This window comes from Zygotorulaspora mrakii, chromosome 7 (assembly GCF_013402915.1).
Source record: "Zygotorulaspora mrakii chromosome 7, complete sequence".
Classification (NCBI taxonomy): domain Eukaryota; kingdom Fungi; phylum Ascomycota; class Saccharomycetes; order Saccharomycetales; family Saccharomycetaceae; genus Zygotorulaspora; species Zygotorulaspora mrakii.
The window spans coordinates 268,610-289,931 of NC_050725.1; the positions used below are offsets into that span (position 1 = coordinate 268,610).

Consider the following 21,322-nt stretch of genomic DNA (forward strand, 5'->3'; position numbering starts at 1 on the left):
AGCAGTGATATGTTGCACATTGAGTGGAGCAATTCTCGCCACATTGACATGATTCCTTACAAGCGTCACACTTTTCTGGAGCGGCAAAATTAATCAAGTCTTGAATCATACGTATTATTGTATTGTGTTACCGGTGTATTCCGAAGATTGGAAAGGGAAGGATTTGGTATGGTTGTTGGACTTGTTGCCTAGTTTGCAGATTGATTGTTGATCGTTTTATATAGGCCTCCCCTACTCCGTGCCGCAGATCACAGGGCTTGCACCCCTACTTCTGGACGATTTTCATACGTTTTCTAAAGGAAATCGTACTTATGAAAAATATGCTTCTCAAAACTTGAGCCATGATGGTAGCGATGGCATTGATGATGTGAGTTTTTCCCTGTAGAAAGGATCGTGGGTTTTAGTGGGCATCTAAGCGATTGTTAACACGAAAATCATTCACACTATACTGTACCAGTATATTGAAAGGGAATGTGCCATTTGGGTGTCCAGTCTGTCCTCATGTTTTCAACATTTAGTGAATCATTGCACTTTAAAGTTTTAATAGATTTGTAGGTATTATACTTGCATTGGGAAGCTAGGAAATGGCTCTATTGTAATCACACTGCGCCTCCGGTGGAGCAATGTCAGGAAGGGTACTTCTATTCCACGGGAGGCACTGTCTACATGACAGCACTGGAGCTGTGGGAAAAGGCAGTCCACCATTGTCAAATAGTAATTATGTTCTTCGCAAGCGGCCTTTAAATATTAAAGAATGTCCACGTCTTATTGTAAAAAAATTGGGTTAGAAGCCTGGGTTTTTAGCACTGCCAGTTTCTAACAATGATAGCTCTTCACAATACGTGGCTCTTTTGGTGGGACCGTATACTTTGAATGCTTATTTTTCATGGTCTTCTGATTCAACTACTACTATAATTACTAGTTTATATCGTAATCCGTTTTCAAACAACACTCACAAGTAAGAAAGATCCATATTTCAGAAGTAAATATGACGGTGTCGATTCTCCGCGAAAGATACCATGGTGATGCTGCTCTACCGTCAATCGCAGCCAGACGACTGAAATTTCGGGGAGGTTTTTAGAAAACATAATAAAACGCTTCATTGCCGGAAAACCTGCACGATAGAATACCGCATGCCTTTATTCCAAGAAGAGTTACAATAAGACAAAGAGCTCTTGGATACTCTCCGGTTCAGTAAAAGTCTGCTTACATAATTGTTTATATAGAAAAGTCAAGCACACTCTAATATTGTTTTAGTGACACTTTTTCATACTGATTTAGCCTTTTTCCTTCCCTTGAAGGCGGGTAATCGAAAAAACATGGCTGTAAAAAAGAACCTTGACAGGGGGGGGTGCTGCCTTGCACGATTAAGCAGCAAGTGATTAAATAAGTACAACAAGAATTGGTGCAACAGAAAACGACAAGAACTGGATCCACGTCAAGCAATCTCTAGTCTTAGTTGTGTCATCTACAGATTGATAAGCTTTCATTTTTGAGTTTAGTCTTTACTGTTTCTCCCGGAGTTGTTCAAGGTTATTCTTTTCTCATAGATACAAGATAGAAAGAGTATGGCAGGAGCAATTGAAAACGCTCGCAAGGAGATCAAAAAGATTTCATTAGAAGACCATGCCGAATCCGAGTATGGTTCCATTTACTCAGTCTCAGGACCCGTTGTCGTTGCTGAGAATATGGTAGGTTGTGCCATGTATGAATTGGTCAGAGTTGGTCACGATAATTTAGTGGGTGAAGTTATTAGAATTGATGGTGACAAGGCCACTGTCCAAGTTTATGAAGAAACAGCTGGTGTTACTGTTGGTGACCCTGTTTTGAGAACGGGTAAGCCTTTATCTGTCGAATTAGGTCCAGGTCTAATGGAAACGATTTATGATGGTATTCAAAGACCTCTAAAGGCCATTAAGGACATGTCTCAATCCATTTACATTCCAAGAGGTGTGAATACCCCTGCATTGAGTAGAGAAATCAAATGGCAGTTTACTCCAGGCACATACAAAGTTGGTGACCATATTACTGGTGGTGACATTTTTGGTACAGTGTTCGAAAACTCTTTGATAGAGAACCACAAAATTCTTCTGCCACCAAGAGCAAGAGGTACTATTACCTGGTTAGCTCCAGCTGGTGAGTACACTGTAGATGAAAAAATTCTTGAGGTCGAATTTGATGGTAACAAATATGATTATTCCATGTATCACACATGGCCTGTGCGTGTACCAAGGCCAGTTGCTGAAAAGATGTCTGCAGATTACCCTCTATTGACTGGTCAGAGGGTGCTGGATGCTTTGTTTCCGTGTGTTCAAGGTGGTACAACATGTATCCCTGGTGCCTTTGGTTGTGGCAAAACCGTTATTTCTCAATCTCTATCAAAGTATTCCAACTCTGATGCCATTATCTATGTGGGATGTTTCGCTAAAGGTACTGATGTTTTGATGGCTGATGGATCTATCAAAGCCGTTGAAGACATATGTTTGGATGACTCTGTCATGGGTAAGGATGGTTTGCCACGTGAAGTTGTAGGCTTACCAAGGGGAGAAGAGCTTATGTATGAAGTGAAACAAAAAACAGCTCATAAATCGGATGCTGCTCGCGATGAACCATGTGGATTGATGAAGTATACTTGTAATGCAGCCCATAAGTTTGTTGTCAGAACACCAACGTCGTGCCGCACGGTCACTCGTACAATGAAGGGTACTGAGTATACTGAAGTGATTTTCTTTGACATGGTCAAGAAAATATTGGCGGATGGTAGAGTTATTGATATTGTCGAGGAAGTGTCTGAGTCCTATCCTGCTACCGAAGGCCCTGAAAAGGCTGCCAGAGTCAGGGAAGAATATGAGCAAGCTCACGAGGGGAAAGAATTTTTTGAGTGGACAATCGAGGCGAGAGATGTCACTCTTCTCGGAAGACACGTCAGGAGCGCAACCTGCCAGTTGCATTCACCAGTCCTGTATGAGAGCGACTTTGTTTCCAACTATTTGAAAAAATCCCCATTCCCATTAGGGGCAGAAGCTGCTAGTGCCCTTCCTTATTTGCTTGGTTTGTGGGTTGGTGATAGTTTATCAACTAAAGCTACTTTTTCTGTTGATTCTAGAGATACATCATTATTCGACCGTGTTATTGAATATGCTGATGTCCTGGATCGCGCTGCTGAATATAAAGATAGACATACTACAAAAATTGCAGAGGCTAATCAAAGCGAAGGCATCCGTAAGAATTTGAATACAGATAATCCATTGTGGACCGCTATCGTGGACCTTGGATACCTTAAAAACTCTACCAAAAATGTTCCTGCATATTTGTGTACTGCTAACATCGAACATCGTGAGTTGTTCCTAGCTGGTTTCATCGATTCTCATGGCTCTGTTTGTGGCGACGACGATGCTATTTTCGCTACTGTCGAAACAACTCATTGTTCTGTTATGGAAGGTACTGTTGCTGTTGCTCGTTCTTTGGGTATGAAGGTGTCTGTCAATACAGCACCCGCAAAGATGGACAAAAATAGTGTCAATCATCAATCTGTTTATGCTGTTCATATGTTTGGTGACGCTCTGAGATCGGTTTTATCTAAATGTGCAGGTGAGCAGAAGTTTAAAGAGGCACCTGCTCATGCTATTTCTAGAGAAGTCAACGAAGTGTACTTTGAACTAACCCCTCTCAGTGTAGACAAGTACTATGGTATTACTTTACCTGAGGATTCCGATCATCAATTTTTGCTAGCTAACCAACTTCTTGTTCATAACTGTGGAGAAAGAGGCAATGAGATGGCAGAGGTTTTAATGGAATTCCCAGAGCTATATACCGAACAGAGTGGTAAAAAGGAACCTATCATGAAACGTACAACTTTGGTGGCGAACACATCAAATATGCCTGTTGCAGCAAGAGAAGCCTCTATTTACACAGGTATTACATTGGCTGAATATTTCAGAGATCAGGGTAGAGATGTATCAATGATTGCAGATTCTTCTTCAAGATGGGCTGAAGCTTTAAGAGAAATTTCTGGTCGTTTAGGTGAGATGCCAGCTGATCAAGGTTTCCCTGCTTATTTGGGTGCCAAATTAGCATCCTTCTATGAAAGAGCCGGTAAAGCAGTTGCCTTAGGGTCCCCAGATCGTGTTGGATCTGTGTCCATTGTTGCAGCTGTTTCCCCAGCTGGTGGTGATTTTTCGGATCCTGTTACCACGTCAACTTTGGGTATTACTCAAGTCTTTTGGGGTTTGGATAAAAAATTGGCTCAAAGAAAGCATTTCCCATCTATCAATACCTCTGTTTCTTATTCCAAATATACCAATGTTTTGAATAAGTACTACGATTCATCATACCCTGAATTTGCACCTTTAAGAGACCGTATCAAAGAAATTCTTTCGAACGCTGAAGAATTGGAGCAAGTTGTTCAGTTAGTTGGTAAATCTGCTCTATCTGATAGCGATAAGATTACTCTAGACGTTTCGAATTTGATCAAAGAAGATTTCTTACAACAAAATGGTTATTCCACTTATGATGCATTCTGTCCAATATGGAAAACATATGATATGATGAGAGCATTCGTTTCATACTATGATGAGTCCCAAAAGGCGATTGCTAACGGTGCTAATTGGGCAAAACTTTCTGAAGCCACCGGTGATGTTAAACACGCCGTTTCGTCTTCTAAGTTCTTTGAACCAAGCAGAGGTGAGAAGGAAGTCCACGGCGAATTTGAAAAATTGTTATCTAACATGCAAGAAAGATTCGCAGAATCAACAGATTAAACTAAGTGTTCTACGGTATCTAGACTAACATATCATTAGATATTTAATTAACAACAAAAATAAATTAAACTAAATAAGATTAACTCAAATCGATTGAAATCAACTCAATCATCTGAAATCAATTCAAATCAACTCAATCATCTGAAATCAATTCAAATCAACTCAATCATCTGACATCATCTCAAATGTAGAAATTGACTGATTGACTCAAAACTCGACCGAGTCTCTCGGTAACTAAGCGAACATGATAACATTTCATTAAAAACTAGATATAACCTAAAAAAGGATCTAAACAAAAGTCAATAATAAATAAACAAATTTGTGTTCCATCCACAATCAACAATCCACCCTTTCAAAAGGGTACACCTGCTTTCGTAAAAATGAGATCAGAACAAGAGCTAGCCTGAATAATAGTTGAATTTCAAATAAAAAAAAGCACAACGTACTGCAAAACAGCCATTACACTAATTCATCAAATTCAGTCCGCTTATTTGGATCTAGCTCTCACCTTCCGTCTCTTTCTCTTAAGTCTTCTAACTCTCTTCTTTCTCCATTTAGCACGCATCTCGAATGGATTCGATTATGGTTTCTTGAGAACCAATAGCAAAAATAAAAGCTAGAAGTAATTGAAATCTAAAGGGAATACAAGAAAGATGTGAAATATCGAACTGCTTAAATGTCATTCATTCCCCTTGAAAGAAAGAAAGATGTTGGTCGTCGTCCATTGGAGAAGTGAGGGCTTTGCCCAGTGGCTGCGTGGTAACTGCCCTCGTTTCGCTAATGGCGCCCCTCAGGCTGTCCGGGTTACCGTTTCGATTTTTGAGACTTTTCATCATCTGCGTTGCGTTGCGCGCCTGCATTCCGGAGGTCCGTTTCCGTCCTTTTCCCCAAATCCATCCCTCCGCACCCGTGTGGTGCGATGTTCCGAGCTCTACTTGGGTGTGCGGATGTAAACCTACCGACTCAAGTGTGCACGGATGCTGACAGTCCGGAATGGTTAACCAGTCACATGACCGACTCGTGCAACGGTACATGCTTCACTCGATCGATAAAATTCTCTCTCTTCTGGTTTCGAATACCGTTTTCCCCGTTGGCTGCCGCCGATAAACTAGTATGCGTAAAATGGTCCAAGAGGAAACCAAATGGACATGGGAAGCGTTTGGGAAACAAAGAGGAGATCCTCATACATATAGAGTTAGATATCAAGCGCGGCTGGGTGCCGAGAGGGTTGATGATGCAATGCACACCACCGTGACCGTTTGGAAGTTAAATTTATACAAGTTTCGTAGCGAAATGGCTCGAGAAACGTTTTGGTAACAGTTGGGAAATGATACAAGGGGAATTGTCATATTTTTACAATACGTATGCGTACATATTGGAAGGATGCTGGTCACTTCCTCTTGGTATCTACATTGTCTTGGTGGGATGGGTGGGGTTGGGTTTCGGGCTCCAGTTGCAGCCTTTTTCGTTCTTGTCTAATTACTTTTTCCAGGTCGGATTTCAGCTCTTGGATCTCTAGCACGTCTACGATTCTCGACATCAAACGTTCGTTCAAGATCAGTCTTTCTTTGGAATTCGAAGCTTGATCTTCGGAATCCGTGATGGTGTTACTCTCACTGACGATTTCTGAATAGCCTTTGACATCCCTGAACGTCAAGGGCGGGGTTTGGTCGTCCAGTATGGTCTGTAGATGCCTCGCACCGAGGAGCGCCTTGAAGTTGCTGTAGGCTCTATACGTAAGGTAGAATCCAGGAACATTCGGTATCAATGGAACAAGCACTACTGGGAGCGTAAGCGGCAAACCCAGGAGGCAAAGCCACAGTTGCTTTTTGTGATATTTCATGCCAGCGATGCAAAGCTTGCGCAATTCCAGGAGCACAGAATCTCTGGTCATTGATTTGCTAGGGTAGTAGACGCTCAGGGGCTTTGATGTTAACGGTGTTTGAGATCTTGCGAATTGCGCCAGAGTCAGATGCGACTCTTTGTCGCTACTGGTGGTAACCCGTTTTAGAATGTAATTCTCACCGGGTATCGATTTCAAGCTATTTTCTGTCCATGGAGTGTTGTCCAGTAGTCGGTTGACATAAGAGACAATTTTTTTGTTATAGCTCTTTGGAGACTGGTTTAGCTTGTCCCAGATGCGTGCGGATTTCTTATTTATCCAGCGTTCAAATCGAATAATTCTCGAGCTATCATTGAGGATATCGCTAGTGTGCTTATGATAGATGTAAATTCTCTTGTTCGTTACCGGTATGGCGATCAGTTTTGCAGGTTCCTTAAGATATTCTTTAACTGAAACTGTTGTCGCGTTAGCGTTACTGGTGTAGTGCCTGGCAAATCCTCTTGTAGCAAGAAAAAAATCATTCTGCAAATAACGTGCCCCAATCATTATGCCGACCATTCCTAACTTTGGAATTGTACCAGTCTACCACAGTAGCGATTGTGCGTTGATTACCATTACTTCAACTACTTGATCTGTTATTCTACCCTTTTTTCAGGTTATTCGCAATACCTTTCGGGGTCGTCGTCAGCTTGGCGGGAGAATATGCAAAAGAAAGATGAATTGGTATGACATAAAAATATATCAATTCAGTAGTGAATAAGCTTAAATAAAAGAAAAACATAGAGTTAGTTGCCTCAAACACCGAGGCGACATCTTTCCCAGGACTCTGAATCCTTCTCACAAAGAGTAGCAAGCTGCATTGATTTTTCTTCCTGCTCAAGTTGAAGATATAGAGTAGAATTGACTTTTGTGTTTACAACTATAATTCAAAGTTAATAGCATAATAAGCATAATTTATTGGCCACTTTCACGAGGGAAATACACTTTTGTTATTGTTGAATAGCTGGCTTCCGTGGGTACAGAGGTCTGGTTCTTTGCTTTAATCCATGTCCATTGACCACAATACTAGACAACAAATCGACTCTCCGCAGTTGTCGGCTGCATCGTTAAGCTCGTCAAGTACAGATTCCGAAAAGAAGGATTCCAAGTCACAAAATGCTCTAGCAAACAATGATTATAGCCAAAGCTATTCCGGTGATGGTGTAAATGGCACGAAAGAAAGAGAGAATATCGAGCAGACTAGGAAAGCCGAAGCCAGTAATGCGATTCTGAACAAATATGCAATTTATCCCACGACAGTACCTCCGTTCGTATTGGATTGCCAATTGGATAAGGTCAAGATAAAGGATAATGGTATAGGCCCAAATGATAGTATCGTGAATACGAATGTAAGACAAAGGCTAAGAGATCCGTTTTTGGTTACATGTGATGACAAATGGGGTAAGTTCGCATCGAACATTGGCTCTAACGTCGCTTACTGTCAACAGCAGCGCCAACAGAATTTGAATGAAGATGTTAATTCCACTGACTCAAGTAACATTGATATTGAAAAACAAGACGGTTTGGCGAATGAGAGTAAAAATGAGAAGATTAGGAGTGAAATGTTTCCTGATTTGAGTGGAGATTGGGGCGGTGGTAACAGATTGAACGAATTGTTCAATACACCAATAGCAGGGAATTTCGAATTTAAAAATCACGAAGACCGTGAAGCTTGGTTCGATTACGTCTCTAAAGTTAAAAAATTCTACTACTTGGAAAACAACGGCAAAAGGTTACCAGGTGATACAGACACAGATAGGAGCGGAACTCCTGGTCAAAGGCACCACCATCCAGATTGGTGGGAGGAATTTAATAGAGACAAGGCAAAATTAAAACGACTAAAACAGAAAAAGATTCAACAATGGACACCCGGTTTCAACCAGTTAATAATGGACAATCAATATTTTGTACTGGCACTTCGTATCTGCAGTGGGATACTTTCCATTATAGCTCTAGGACTGGCTGTTAGAATATTCGTTGATTCGCGCGACATTATCCACAGAAGTAGTTCAGACGTTGGTCAACAACCAAGTGCAATAATGGCAATTTGCGTCAATTCCATAGCGGTTGTTTATATCATCTACATTGCGCATGATGAATTTTCGGGTAAACCGTTGGGTCTACGCAATCCATATGGGAAACTGCGGCTAATTCTTTTGGATTTACTTTTCGTCATATTTTGTAGTGCAAACTTAGCATTGGCATTCAACACATTATTTGATAAAAGTTGGGTATGTACTGCTGAAGGCAGGTCCGACAGTACTTCCGACGGTCTACTAAATATCAATGGAATATGTGAGAAGCAGAAAGCCCTTTCGGCCTTCTTGTTTATGATGCTAGTCATGTGGGTAATCACCTTCAGCATTAGCATTGTAAGAGTTATTCAAAAAATGACCACACCATCACCAACTGACTGAAAACTGCATCTATTTCATAGCACAAGAACACTTTTAAATACATTTTTAAATACATTCATAGGATTAACATTCCAGCTCAATCATTAACATGTATAGTTGCCTGGTAACTACTGTTCTACTGAGATTGTTCTCTTTTCGTTACCCGCCCGCCTGTTTTAAATGTTGATGGTTATTGGAAGTGAGAAGGTGTGGCAAAGACGGTGCAGGGGAGCTGCACAAGGAAGATGGTAGCTCACCAACAAAGGACTCTGATTAACGAAGGTAGGTAGTCGAAAGAGGCTGGTGTAGATCACAGAGCCTGACTTTAGTTTCAATCAGGCTTCTCAATTTCGCCTTAGTATCACTCTAGGATTGAATCGTCGGCACTCGGCATCGCATATCTACTTAAGGAATTCAGTAAACATTTGATTTACTGTTTTAATACCGAATCGTTTTACACAGACTGATCTATAATTTGTAGATCGATTCACGGACTGGGGCTCTGGAAAATATATCTGCAACACAATGGCGGATATTTCACCCAGGTCGGATGATTTGGATACGACTTGGACTTTCATAGAACCTGGTATCAACCAGATATTAGGCCGCGACAGTACGTCCATATCTAAGAGAGTAGATAGAGTACTGTCACCAACAATGTACATGGAAGTCTACACAGCCATTTATAACTATTGTGTTAACAAATCCAAGTCAGCTGGTCAGTTCAATGCTGATAAACAGGAAAGCCAATCGTCCATCTTAGTTGGTAGTGAAATATACGAGAGACTGAAAACATATCTCAGGAATTACATATCTGCTTTTGAAAAGGATGATAATGAAACATTTTTACAGTTTTATGTTAGGCGCTGGAAAAGGTTTACTATTGGTGCAATATTTTTGAACCATGCTTTCGATTATATGAACAGATATTGGGTCCAAAAAGAAAGAAGTGATGGAAAGAGACACATCTTTGATGTTAACACATTATGCTTGATGACATGGAAAGAGGTTATGCTTGATCCCAACAGTGATGATTTGGTGAAAGAAATACTAAACCAAATAACTTTAGAAAGAGACGGAAATATTATACAGAAGAATAATGTAACGGTTGCTATCAAATCCTTCGTTGCATTGGGAATTGACCCGCAAGATCTGAAGAAGCTGAATTTGAACGTGTACATCAAAATATTTGAGAGACCATTCCTGAAGACAACAGAGGAGTATTATAAGCGTTATTCAGTTGATTATTTGACCAAACATTCTGTGACAGAATATATTTTTGAGGCACGGGAAATTATATCACATGAGGAAAAGGGGATGGTAATGTATTGGGCCGATCATACAAAGAAGCCGGTATCCGAGACTTTAAACTCCGTCTTGATTACAGAACACTCACAAGAGTTAGAAGCAGAATTCATAATTTTGTTGGACTCGAGAGAAAATTCCAAAATAGCTGCTGTCTATCAGCTAATGCAGAGAGATTTTACCTTACTGCCGCAGTTAGCTAACGCATATGAGCAGTATGTGAGGAAATGTGGTGAGAATGAGATTTCTGAGTTAATTGCTGTTCAAAAAGCGTCAATTCTTAATTCATCCGCATCGCAAGATCAGCATCCCAGTGGTAGTACAGTTAAAGATAGCAAGAAATCAATGAACCAAGCAATGAATTCTGTGTCCCCAAAAGACTACGTTAAAAAATTACTTGAAGTTTATAGTATATTCCGCGATATGACAAACGAGTGTTTTTCAAATGATCCTTTATTCACCAAAGCGCTTGATAACGCATGTAGAGCCTATGTTAATAATAATGAATTTGCATTGCCACCAGGTTCACTAAGATCTGCTACTTCTAAGACTCCTGAAATGTTAGCTAAGTATAGCGACCAACTACTGAAGAAATCAACAAAGCCCGAAATAGCTAGTGATATGAGTAGTGATGATATAATGATGCTATTCAAATTCTTGACAGACAAGGACGCTTTTGAATCACACTACAGAAGACTCTTCGCAAAAAGACTAATTCACGGCAGCTCCTCCAGCGATGCAGATGAAGAAGCTATCATCCAGAGACTCCAAAGCGAAAACAGCATGGAATATACTGGTAAAATTACAAAGATGTTCCAAGACGTCAGAATATCTAAAATTTTAGAAGAAGACTATGATGTAATGGTAAAGAGTTCAACAGATTTCTCCAAATCAAAATATCCAGACTTACAACCATTCATATTAGCTGAGACAATGTGGCCATTTTCATATCAAGAGGTAGATTTCAAATTGCCCCATGATTTAGAGCCCTCATACAAAAAATTGGAGGAGATGTACGCTTCGAAACATAACGGCAGGATATTGAAATGGTTATGGCCGTTGTGTCGTTGCGAGATAAAGGCAAATATAGGTAAACCAGGGAGGCCACCTTTTCAATTTACCGTCACATTATTTCAAATGTCAATTCTAAACCTATTCAACGATTCAGACTCAGATTGCTTAACATTGGAAGATATTCAAGAGGGTACAAACCTGTCTGTACAGAATATCGCATCGTCGATGGTGCCATTCATAAAGTTCAAACTTGTACAACAAACTCCACCGGGTTTAGAAAAGCTGGTGAAACCTGACACACAGTTCAAGTTGGCCTTACCTTACAGAGCTTTGAAAAGCAAAATAAACTTTGCAAGTGGAGTGAAGAATGATGTTTTGAGCTCGCTGTCGAATGCATTCGATTCTCAAACCAAGAAGAGTGGAGGCTCAACTAATGGTAGCCAATTTACAGAGAATGAGAAAATCGAAAAGGAATTAAATGCCGAAAGGCAAATTTTTCTCGAAGCTTGTATCGTAAGGATTATGAAGGCAAAGAGGAAACTACCACACACAACGCTAGTGAACGAATGTATTGCGCAGTCCCACCAAAGGTTCAACGCTAAAGTGTCATTGATCAAGAAAGCAATTGATAGCCTCATTCAAAAGGAGTATCTGCAACGCTGTGACGATGGAGAATCATATAAATACTTGGCATAAATTCTATAGTCCCTATAATCCCGACAATAATAAAGTATTAACTTAGTAATATTACATATTCAATATGATTCTTTCCAACTTCGAACCGAACTGACATTATTCGTGTTTCTTTTTTTTTACAATTTCAATTTCATAATCCTTTTTTTTTTTTTTTTTTTTTTTCATTGCAACTTGAAAAGTTTCCAAATGTCGTTCATGCGTCATCAAATGCATAGTATTTTCCGCTGGAATATCTACTACTGTAATGACTCAGCTAAGCTTGGAAAAGCAGTGTGTATCAACATTTTTTTCAGTGGTTTTTTTTTGGTCACCATGATTCGAATCGATTCATTCATTACATTGAAAAGTTTTATATATAGTTTACTTGAGCTTTAAACCGTTAAGGAGCGAAGTTGATTAGCTAAATCACAACACAGGATATTCTCAAGATGAGTGAAAAGGAATTTCAAAAAGTCACAGAGACTGCAGCATCTGCTCCTCAAAAACCAAATCCGTATGGACCAAATCCAGCAGACTATCTGTCCAATGTGAATAATTTTCAACTGATTGATTCAACTCTAAGAGAAGGTGAACAATTCGCGAATGCATTTTTCGACACAGAAAAGAAAATTGAGATTGCCAAGGCATTAGACGATTTTGGAGTTGATTACATCGAACTTACATCGCCTGTAGCCTCTGAGCAAAGTAGAAGCGACTGTGAAGCAATCTGTAAGTTGGGTTTGAAGGCCAAGATTCTGACACACATTCGTTGTCATATGGACGATGCAAGAGTTGCAGTGGAGACTGGTGTCGACGGTGTTGACGTCGTTATTGGTACGTCAAAATTTTTGAGACAATATTCGCATGGTAAGGATATGAATTATATCGCCAAGAGTGCCGTCGAGGTTATAGAATTCGTTAAATCTAAAGGTATCGAGATCAGATTTTCCTCAGAGGACTCTTTCAGAAGTGATTTGGTCGATTTGCTGAATATCTACAAAACAGTGGATAAAATTGGTGTAAATAGAGTAGGTATTGCCGACACTGTTGGATGTGCCAATCCAAGACAAGTCTACGAGTTGGTAAGGACGTTGAAGGGTATTGTTTCCTGTGACATCGAATGTCACTTCCATAATGATACTGGATGTGCCATTGCTAATGCGTACACCGCCTTAGAAGCCGGTGCACGCCTGATCGACACCTGTGTTCTTGGTATCGGTGAAAGAAACGGTATTGTTCCATTGGGTGGTTTGATGGCAAGAATGATTGTTGCAGCACCCGAATACGTCAAGTCCAAATATAAGCTACACAAAATCAGAGATATCGAAAATCTGGTTGCCGAGGCGGTAGAGGTCAACATCCCATTCAACAATCCAATTACTGGGTTCTGCGCTTTCACCCACAAAGCAGGCATCCATGCAAAGGCCATCTTGGCTAATCCATCGACGTACGAAATCCTGGATCCTCACGATTTCGGCATGAAGAGGTATATACATTTCGCCAACAGGCTGACTGGTTGGAACGCCATCAAATCAAGAGTTGATCAATTGAATCTGAGCCTGACCGACGATCAATGCAAAGAAGTCACTACAAAGATCAAAAGACTAGGTGATATCAGACCCCTGAACATCGATGACGTAGATTCCATTATCAAGGATTTCCACGCAGAGGTCAGCACTCCAAAACTGATTGCTACAAAGAGAGAAAAGGAGGGTACGGCGGACGTCCTTGACTTGCAGGACGAGCCAAATGCTAAGAAATCCAAGCAATAGAGATTCACATCGTAACAAATTCATACAAAGGTATATAACGCCAATATAAATACAACTACAGACACAAATGCAAATTAGTTTAGTTCCATTAGCCCCAATGCCATCGCTATTACGGTTCGGACTTCGAAACGCAATCGCACGTGCTTCGCCGCCACAATATACACCCACACGCCGGGTAACCTCTGTTTTTCGCTCCCCCCACCTCGTCTCTCCTCGCTGCAGCTCCCCCACCACAGCAGGTATAACCGTCCAATTAGCTGTCTCGCAGTTTGCGTGTGGCCGAAATGTCCCTTCTTACGTGTAGAGAGCAAAATCAGGGGGCCCCAGCCAGTGGGCTCCGCTGGAACCGGAACTTGTTACCTTCTGTCATCACCCGCAACTAGCAAGAATACTTCAACGTTCAACACAACGCTTGACAGTTGCACGCCAGGCAGCGTCTCTCAGGCGTGATCAAACTAATTGACTACTCAACCCTCTATACATCAACATGCTAGTGCGCTCTACAGTTACTCGTTCCATCAGATTGCCAGCCAGAAACTGTGCTGTCGCCAGATTCTATTCCGATGGCGCCAGCGATGGCCCAATTGGCACCGGCGGGTCCGACAACGGATTCCTCAAGAGAGAAAAAGCCAAGGAAGACTACTTCGTCAGACAGCATGAAAAGGAACAGCTGCAACACCTCAGAGAGCAGTTGAAGGAACAACAAAAGAAAATCGACCATTTGACGAACCAAATCAAATCGTTGAGCAAGTAGCGGAGAGAACCGCGAGCGCCTTGGATGCAGCTTGACAAGCGGTCTGCCGACCTCAAGCTAGCTGGAAAAGCACCAAATAATGACAGTTCCTATCTACATACATTCTTTAATATAATGAAATATTCTTATTATGTGTCGTTTGCTCGTCTCGTGCCCCCGCCGCCCGTACGCTGGCACATGACGAGCGTTAGCAGTCCCAGAATCCACACACCACACACCAATCAACAACAGTCACGTCAAAACTGATATCACCCAGACACCGCACCAAAGCGCACAAAACGCGGTCCTTCTGCAAAACGCGAGAAAAACCGTTTTTGCAAATGCGTTTTTGTTTTTCAGTTCCGGCTGGGTTTGCGCTCGCGGCATCGCGTCGTCCGCGCCGTCGAAAAAATGGCATCAATCTCGTTTCTTGTCATGGTGAGTTTGTCACATACCACGGATCACTGAACAGACTGAGCAAATAGGACAAAGTGATACCTCGATCTGCAAAGATTTAATTCAAATTGCACTATTACGGACTGGGTTTTTAACAGGTCTTTGTTGAAACCAGCTGTATCAATTTAGTCACCAATAATAATGTCTGACGCTATCATCTCATATGCTGCTTTCATCCTAGCTGATGCCGGTTTGGACATCACCTCTGAAAACTTATTGAACATTACCAAGGCCGCTGGTGCCTCCATCGACAGCGTTTGGGCTGAAGTCTACGCCAACGCTTTGGAAGGTAAGAATTTGAAAGACATTCTCTCTGGATTCCACAATGCTGGCCCAGCTGTTGGTGGTGGTGCTGCTAGCGCTGGTGGTGCCGCTTCTGGAGAAGCCGCTGCTGAAGAAGAGGCCGCTGAAGAGGAAGCTGAAGAATCCGATGATGACATGGGTTTCGGTCTATTCGACTAGGCGAAATGCATTCCGCTGATGTTCCATTTATCATTCCCACCTACATATCTTACATATGAAATAAATCAAAATCATTGTACTTTCAGTTTGGGCGGGTAACCCCCAAATTCGATCATTCTTGCTTATTCTCATCTGCGACAGAACGAAATACCAAAAAGTAGAAAAATTTTCCCATTCATGCAAGGAAATGCAAGTGATTAGCGTCCGTAACCTTAGTTATTCAGTTGCCGATCCATTCAGGAAAAGGGTCTATCAGTTTCTCCGATAGGTGAGTCATATATATTAGACACACATATACATCCAGGTATATCTATATGTGCCTTTGGGACTTTGGCTGAAATTTTATTATGAGGACTAAGAGGAGCAGGTCAATATCGTATCAGTTGGTCACACCCGAAGAGCCAGTTCGTGACAAGACGCGGGGGAGCGAAGATAAGAATGAGGTAAACGGTGCGAATAATGAAGAACTGGAAAGTTCGATGGTGTCCGATGGTGAGAATGGATTTTTCATGCCTTCAATAAAGAATACTAGGGAGCTGGAAACCGAGATACTAGACATGATTCATATATTGCAGAAACAAGAAACGCCTAGAGATAGAAAGGAGAGTGAAACCATAATCAGTTTGCTGAACAGGTCGATAACAGCGATATCGCATTGGTCTCTACAGGCACAACTGGCACAGCTGCGAGCAAATGTGGACGACAGACAGACTGTTGAGAATAATTTATTGCGGAAAGAGATGGAGCTTCTAATCAGTAAACGGTCCGATGGGGCGGGAAGGAAGAGAAGGAAGGCAAAGTTGCCGGCGAGCATTAATACCAAAGTTGGATATCTGAAAAGCCCGCCCTATGTGACTGCAGCGGTGTCGGAAGCCAGTCCACCCCGGCGGTCGCTGAGAAAACATGCGTCTCTGACAAGTCCAACATCCACTGCGCTTGATGATCCAGTTTCGTTGAAATTGGTAGAGAGTAATAAACCTCATCCACGGATGAAAAGGAATAGCGACAATCCGTCAACGAACGAGTACGTTCGGGTCTTTCATCTTCAAAGAGAATGAATTGATTCCTCCGCATACAGCATGTGCGGGCTCTGTATTATATCATAACTTCAAACATTCAATAATCCCATCTCACAGATTGGATAATGTGTAATATGTACTATTTTTGGCCTTTAATAATTAATATAACAGCTATAGTTTGCTTTTGTTTTGCAGGTTTTTTTTTTCAATCATTTTTTTTCGTCCTTACTTCGAGAGACATATTTGCAATTTCAAGATTGATCTGATTTAAGTACACATAAAGGATAAGAAGACACCAAGAGGACAGGACTATGGTACGAATAGACCATGCGGCTTCATATTTTATGCCGATGTTTTGTTCTGCGAAACCGTATGTCGTTATTTTGTCTACCCTGGCTACTATCCTTCTCTTTGCGGCAATGTACATGACGTCTCATATTCTCAGTAATCAATATGACGATCCGAATTTATTTAAACCTAATTCGCAAGATTATTTCAGAACTTCACTATTAGGAATTTTTTCACCTGTATTATACTATTTCATAAAGACATTTCTTTTCAATGTAAAAAAGAAGTATCCGATCCTAAATCTTCTGGTCGATTTCCCTTTGAATGACTGGTTCATTCTTTTGATAATCGTTTGCCTAGCATATCCACAGCTCGAACAATATGATATAGCAGCAGACACACTCTTGTGGCATATATTGCCTAGGCAGTCATATCTTTTTGGAATTGCTTGGTCGTTAGGTGAATTTATCATATGTGTTATTGGTAATATCTTCAGTTATCAGGAGGTTCCTATGAGGAACAAAAGCAACGGCAATAGCTCAAACATTATGAATAATGATGACATTTTCTATGAAGGTAATGCAGATATAGATAATGATGGTTCTTTCTTACAGAGGGATAAGATCACTTTGTCAAAATGTATCGGAGTTAGACGAAATTCGTCATCGATATCTCAAAATGTTTATTGCCCCGAAAATGATTTCAAAAAGCATCTGCATGTTTATTCTACTGATTATGGGTCACTCAAGCATGGCGAAAATAACAGTAACCTGGAGGATACTTTAGTAATGGTTGATCCCACTGATAATTCTTTGAGGTTAGCTTCTTTAGACCTAGAAGAGGACACTGCAAGAGGACTCATCCCTTCGACAGCCAAAACACAATTCGGAAATAGAACTAGCAATGGTACCAGAGGCAACGTGAAATATTTTCCTCCGATAAATAACAAAAGGGATCTATTCATAGGGATAGGGTTATTGTTACTAGTCGTGATTAGTAACATTTTACTAACCATAGGCCAATGTTTGATTACTTCAATCTACTTCATATACGTACCAGGTCATAAAGAGCTCTTCACACGCATAGTTAATTATTTTGGCAGAAGGACGCTAAAATATTTTCTAATGGTTGTTGTCATCCCTTTTAGCACACTAAATCTTCTTGCCAATGGAATGATTTACATGTGGAGGGATAGCAACTTTCAATGCTCAGCTGCTGTTAACCCAGATTTCCTTTCAAGAACGTACTCCAATAGTATAAGAAATCACCATGATTACTACGAGTCGGGTTCCTCCCTGCACCAGTCAAGACAGGGCTCGATTACTATTTCTGATTTGGCGTCCCAACAAGATCCATCCTCATTGATGCTTATACCGTCTCCATTAGACTATCCTCATCATTACGGCTCCAATTTAGACGATTACGAAGCTTTTTCGCCAAGAGTTCTGGGACGCGTTAGAAACATTATCTGTTCATGGCGTAAAGTTGCCGTTAAGGACTCCTTTGTGCTTACGTCGATGTTCATCTGGGGCATGGTAATTTTCATTACCGGTATAAGGAGTACTATCACCTTTTGAGCATACTTGACTTGTGTCACTTTTTCTGTTCTTTTTACTGTTTTATATTGTTTATCTGCCTATAACTTAAAATTTCAACTTCATCGTAAAGCTGCATATCCAGGGACTGAAAAAAAAAAACGCTTGCGAGGGATTAACATAATTTCAGCCTCTATTTCAGATAAATAACAAGGATTTGGTCTACTTTTGGGTTTTTTGAGAATTAAGCAACCTAGATTACAAGTCAATCGAAGAGAATTCAATTGAAAATGGATTCTACGCAACCTTTACTTAATCGGAGTTTAAGCAGAGCTTCCCGCACAGGCACACTAACCACATGGGAATGCGCAAAGAAGGATATTGAATTGATTTTTTTATCTTCTCCCGTTAATGTTTTACTTTTGTTTGTGCCATTGGGTTTGATATGGGGTTATGGTCAGATGTCTCATACATGGAGCTTCGTCTTTAATTTCTTGGCGATAGTTCCCCTTGCTGCCGTATTGGCGAATGCCACTGAACAGTTGGCCGACAAAGCTGGCAGTACAATTGGCGGTCTTTTGAATGCTACGTTTGGTAATGCTGTTGAATTAATTGTCTCTGTAATTGCGTTGAGAGAGGGTCAAGTCAGAATTGTCCAAGCTTCAATGTTAGGTAGTCTACTGTCAAATCTGTTACTGGTTCTAGGATTTTGCTTTGTCTTTGGTGGATACAATGGTTTACAACAGTCGTTCAATCAAACTGCTGCCCAGACAATGTCCTCCTTATTGGCTATCTCTTGTGCTTCTTTGCTAATTCCTGCCGCCTTCAGAGCAACCATTCCCCACAGCAAGGAAGATTGGGTTATTGAAGATAAAATTCTGGCATTATCAAGATATACCTCTATTATCCTTCTAATCGTCTATGTTTTATTTTTGGTTTTCCAATTGGGGAGTCATCATATGATTTTCGAACAACAAGAAGAAGAAACTGACGAAATTATCAGCCAATATTCAAGAAAGGGTTCTCATCACGAACTAAGTATCAAGTCGGCCTTGATTATTCTACTAGGTGCAACAATTCTGGTTTCTATTTGTGCCGATTTCCTAGTTGGTACGATAGATAATGTTGTCGCATCCACCGGTTTATCCAAGACCTTCATCGGTTTGATTATTATCCCAATTGTTGGTAATGCAGCTGAGCACGTTACATCCGTGATGGTTGCCATGAAAAACAAGATGGATTTAGCAATTAGCGTTGCCGTCGGCTCCTCATTACAGATCGCTCTTATGGTGACACCTTTCATGGTGTTAGTTGGCTGGGTGATTGATGTGCCAATGACCCTGAACTTCTCTACTTTCGAAACCACAACTTTATTCATCTCTATCTTCTTGTCGAATTACTTGATTTTAGACGGTGAATCAAATTGGCTAGAAGGTGTTATGGCACTAGCCATGTATATTCTAATTGCCATGGCCTTCTTCTTCTACCCCGATGAACCAATGCCTTCTCAGGTGGCTGAACAAGTGATTAAATCAGTATTGTGATTAAATTGCTTTGCTTGAAAGAATCAAGTAATGGATATTTATCTATAGGTATGTAAGTAAAAGTCGCGAAAATTAAGATAAAGGATGTTTCATATTCTTCATTGATGGCTGGAACTTGCAATCTGTTTCTGATATTGCCATTTTTTTTCACCAGCAACACGAAAAGTTTCGCATCTGAGGCGTCAAAAAATTTCGCGATTGCGCGCTGGTCAAAAATTTCGAGTTTCTATTAAGAATTCAGCCAGCTAATAATATCATCAGTAAGTCCCGAAGCACCACTGCATGTAGAGGCTTGCTGCGAATCAGGCACTTGTGCCGTTAGAGTTTCAAGCTGGGTACATAGATGGTTTGATGCGAGGAAATATATAACTGAAGTGAATACATGAATATCCACTGTTCTTGAAGCTTCTTACATAAAACTCAGGCACCAGGATTATAACACGAGGTTCGAGTGCAGCGATGTCAGATTACGAGGCTCTTTTGCACTTCAATAGGAGACAAGTTTCATCAGAAATGATACAGTATCTAGCCTCGAACACTGCTTGTATCATTCAAATTAAGCCAAGTCGCAGTCTGATAGATGTTGCGCTGCCAGCACCATCGTTACCACAATTTATAAAGAATCTGGTTTCACATTCAAACGTTCAGACGTCAACGTTAATGGCAACTACAGTATATCTTTCGAAGCTTAGGTCTATAATACCTGGTAATGTTTATGGTATTGAAACAACGAGGCATAGAATATTTCTTGGTTGCCTGATATTGGCTGCCAAGACTTTGAATGACTCTTCACCTTTGAATAAACATTGGGCTTCGTACACAGGTGGTTTGTTACATATACGAGAAGTTAATACGATCGAACGCGAACTACTGGAGTATTTCGATTGGAACGTAACAATAACAACCGAAGAGCTGATAACATGTTTGTCACCTTTCATCCAGCCAATAAAGGAACAATTTTTACAACACAAACAGCAAAATCTTTTACTATTCAATGCTCCTTTACAGGGTCAATTGAAAGAATACGTCAATGGTCCGAAAACCTATATGTCAGATGCGCATTCACGTTCGTCGTCAAATTACTCATTACCTTCATTAGCTTCAACGGCAACTCTATCGACCATTGATTCAAGAAGGTCAAAACTTTCACAATACAAGATCCATTCAATCAATGAAAGTGATGAAAGTCCGGAAGTTTCAGGGCGTAACCCGTATAGGTCACCACTGAGTGATAAAGAGAATATAAACCAGCATTTTGCCCCAAAAAAAACCAATTCAGATTCCCGTTCAACTAAAAAGACGCGACCTCTAATTTTGACAAGGAAGGAATCCAAATATCCCACTGGTACCCACACTACGTCAATTAAAAAATCAAACTGGCAATCCCTTTTCACATAACATCACGGAAACAAACGGCTTTCAATAATTACGCACAGCACTCAATTAATATGAACTTTGATAACATAATATTATATATTTGC

The 21,322-nt window shown here is 40.7% G+C and overlaps 11 protein-coding genes across 11 annotated transcripts; 10 read left to right on the forward strand and 1 right to left on the reverse strand.

Annotated features, from left to right (window-relative positions):
* Positions 1 to 1,568: 1,568 nt before the first annotated feature.
* VMA1 (H(+)-transporting V1 sector ATPase subunit A) lies at positions 1,569 to 4,760 on the forward strand (the record flags this gene model as incomplete). The annotated part of the gene is made up of 1 exon (XM_037290096.1): positions 1,569 to 4,760. One exon carries the CDS (start codon positions 1,569 to 1,571, stop codon positions 4,758 to 4,760), a length of 3,192 nt encoding a protein of 1,063 aa, XP_037145991.1.
* Positions 4,761 to 6,150: 1,390 nt separating this feature from the next.
* Positions 6,151 to 7,161, reverse strand: MRX19 (Mrx19p; the record flags this gene model as incomplete). Its single annotated transcript, XM_037290097.1, has 1 exon — positions 6,151 to 7,161. The coding sequence occupies one exon, from the start codon at positions 7,159 to 7,161 to the stop codon at positions 6,151 to 6,153; it is 1,011 nt and encodes a 336-aa protein (XP_037145992.1).
* Positions 7,162 to 7,649: 488 nt separating this feature from the next.
* SRF1 (phospholipase D regulator) lies at positions 7,650 to 9,059 on the forward strand (the record flags this gene model as incomplete). The annotated part of the gene is made up of 1 exon (XM_037290098.1): positions 7,650 to 9,059. One exon carries the CDS (start codon positions 7,650 to 7,652, stop codon positions 9,057 to 9,059), a length of 1,410 nt encoding a protein of 469 aa, XP_037145993.1.
* Positions 9,060 to 9,563: 504 nt separating this feature from the next.
* CDC53 (cullin CDC53) lies at positions 9,564 to 12,053 on the forward strand (the record flags this gene model as incomplete). The annotated part of the gene is made up of 1 exon (XM_037290099.1): positions 9,564 to 12,053. The coding sequence occupies one exon, from the start codon at positions 9,564 to 9,566 to the stop codon at positions 12,051 to 12,053; it is 2,490 nt and encodes an 829-aa protein (XP_037145994.1).
* Positions 12,054 to 12,481: 428 nt separating this feature from the next.
* LYS21 (homocitrate synthase LYS21) lies at positions 12,482 to 13,804 on the forward strand (the record flags this gene model as incomplete). The annotated part of the gene is made up of 1 exon (XM_037290100.1): positions 12,482 to 13,804. The coding sequence occupies one exon, from the start codon at positions 12,482 to 12,484 to the stop codon at positions 13,802 to 13,804; it is 1,323 nt and encodes a 440-aa protein (XP_037145995.1).
* Positions 13,805 to 14,291: 487 nt separating this feature from the next.
* Positions 14,292 to 14,558, forward strand: HG535_0G01550 (uncharacterized protein; the record flags this gene model as incomplete). Its single annotated transcript, XM_037290101.1, has 1 exon — positions 14,292 to 14,558. One exon carries the CDS (start codon positions 14,292 to 14,294, stop codon positions 14,556 to 14,558), a length of 267 nt encoding a protein of 88 aa, XP_037145996.1.
* Positions 14,559 to 15,134: 576 nt separating this feature from the next.
* Positions 15,135 to 15,455, forward strand: RPP1B (ribosomal protein P1 beta; the record flags this gene model as incomplete). Its single annotated transcript, XM_037290102.1, has 1 exon — positions 15,135 to 15,455. One exon carries the CDS (start codon positions 15,135 to 15,137, stop codon positions 15,453 to 15,455), a length of 321 nt encoding a protein of 106 aa, XP_037145997.1.
* Positions 15,456 to 15,802: 347 nt separating this feature from the next.
* HG535_0G01570 (uncharacterized protein) lies at positions 15,803 to 16,513 on the forward strand (the record flags this gene model as incomplete). The annotated part of the gene is made up of 1 exon (XM_037290103.1): positions 15,803 to 16,513. One exon carries the CDS (start codon positions 15,803 to 15,805, stop codon positions 16,511 to 16,513), a length of 711 nt encoding a protein of 236 aa, XP_037145998.1.
* Positions 16,514 to 16,785: 272 nt separating this feature from the next.
* On the forward strand, positions 16,786 to 18,339 carry AIT1 (Ait1p; the record flags this gene model as incomplete). The annotated part of the gene is made up of 1 exon (XM_037290104.1): positions 16,786 to 18,339. The coding sequence occupies one exon, from the start codon at positions 16,786 to 16,788 to the stop codon at positions 18,337 to 18,339; it is 1,554 nt and encodes a 517-aa protein (XP_037145999.1).
* A 248-nt stretch (positions 18,340 to 18,587) lies between these two features.
* VCX1 (Vcx1p) lies at positions 18,588 to 19,841 on the forward strand (the record flags this gene model as incomplete). The annotated part of the gene is made up of 1 exon (XM_037290105.1): positions 18,588 to 19,841. One exon carries the CDS (start codon positions 18,588 to 18,590, stop codon positions 19,839 to 19,841), a length of 1,254 nt encoding a protein of 417 aa, XP_037146000.1.
* Positions 19,842 to 20,300: 459 nt separating this feature from the next.
* Positions 20,301 to 21,239, forward strand: PCL2 (cyclin PCL2; the record flags this gene model as incomplete). Its single annotated transcript, XM_037290106.1, has 1 exon — positions 20,301 to 21,239. The coding sequence occupies one exon, from the start codon at positions 20,301 to 20,303 to the stop codon at positions 21,237 to 21,239; it is 939 nt and encodes a 312-aa protein (XP_037146001.1).
* Positions 21,240 to 21,322: the final 83 nt, after the last annotated feature.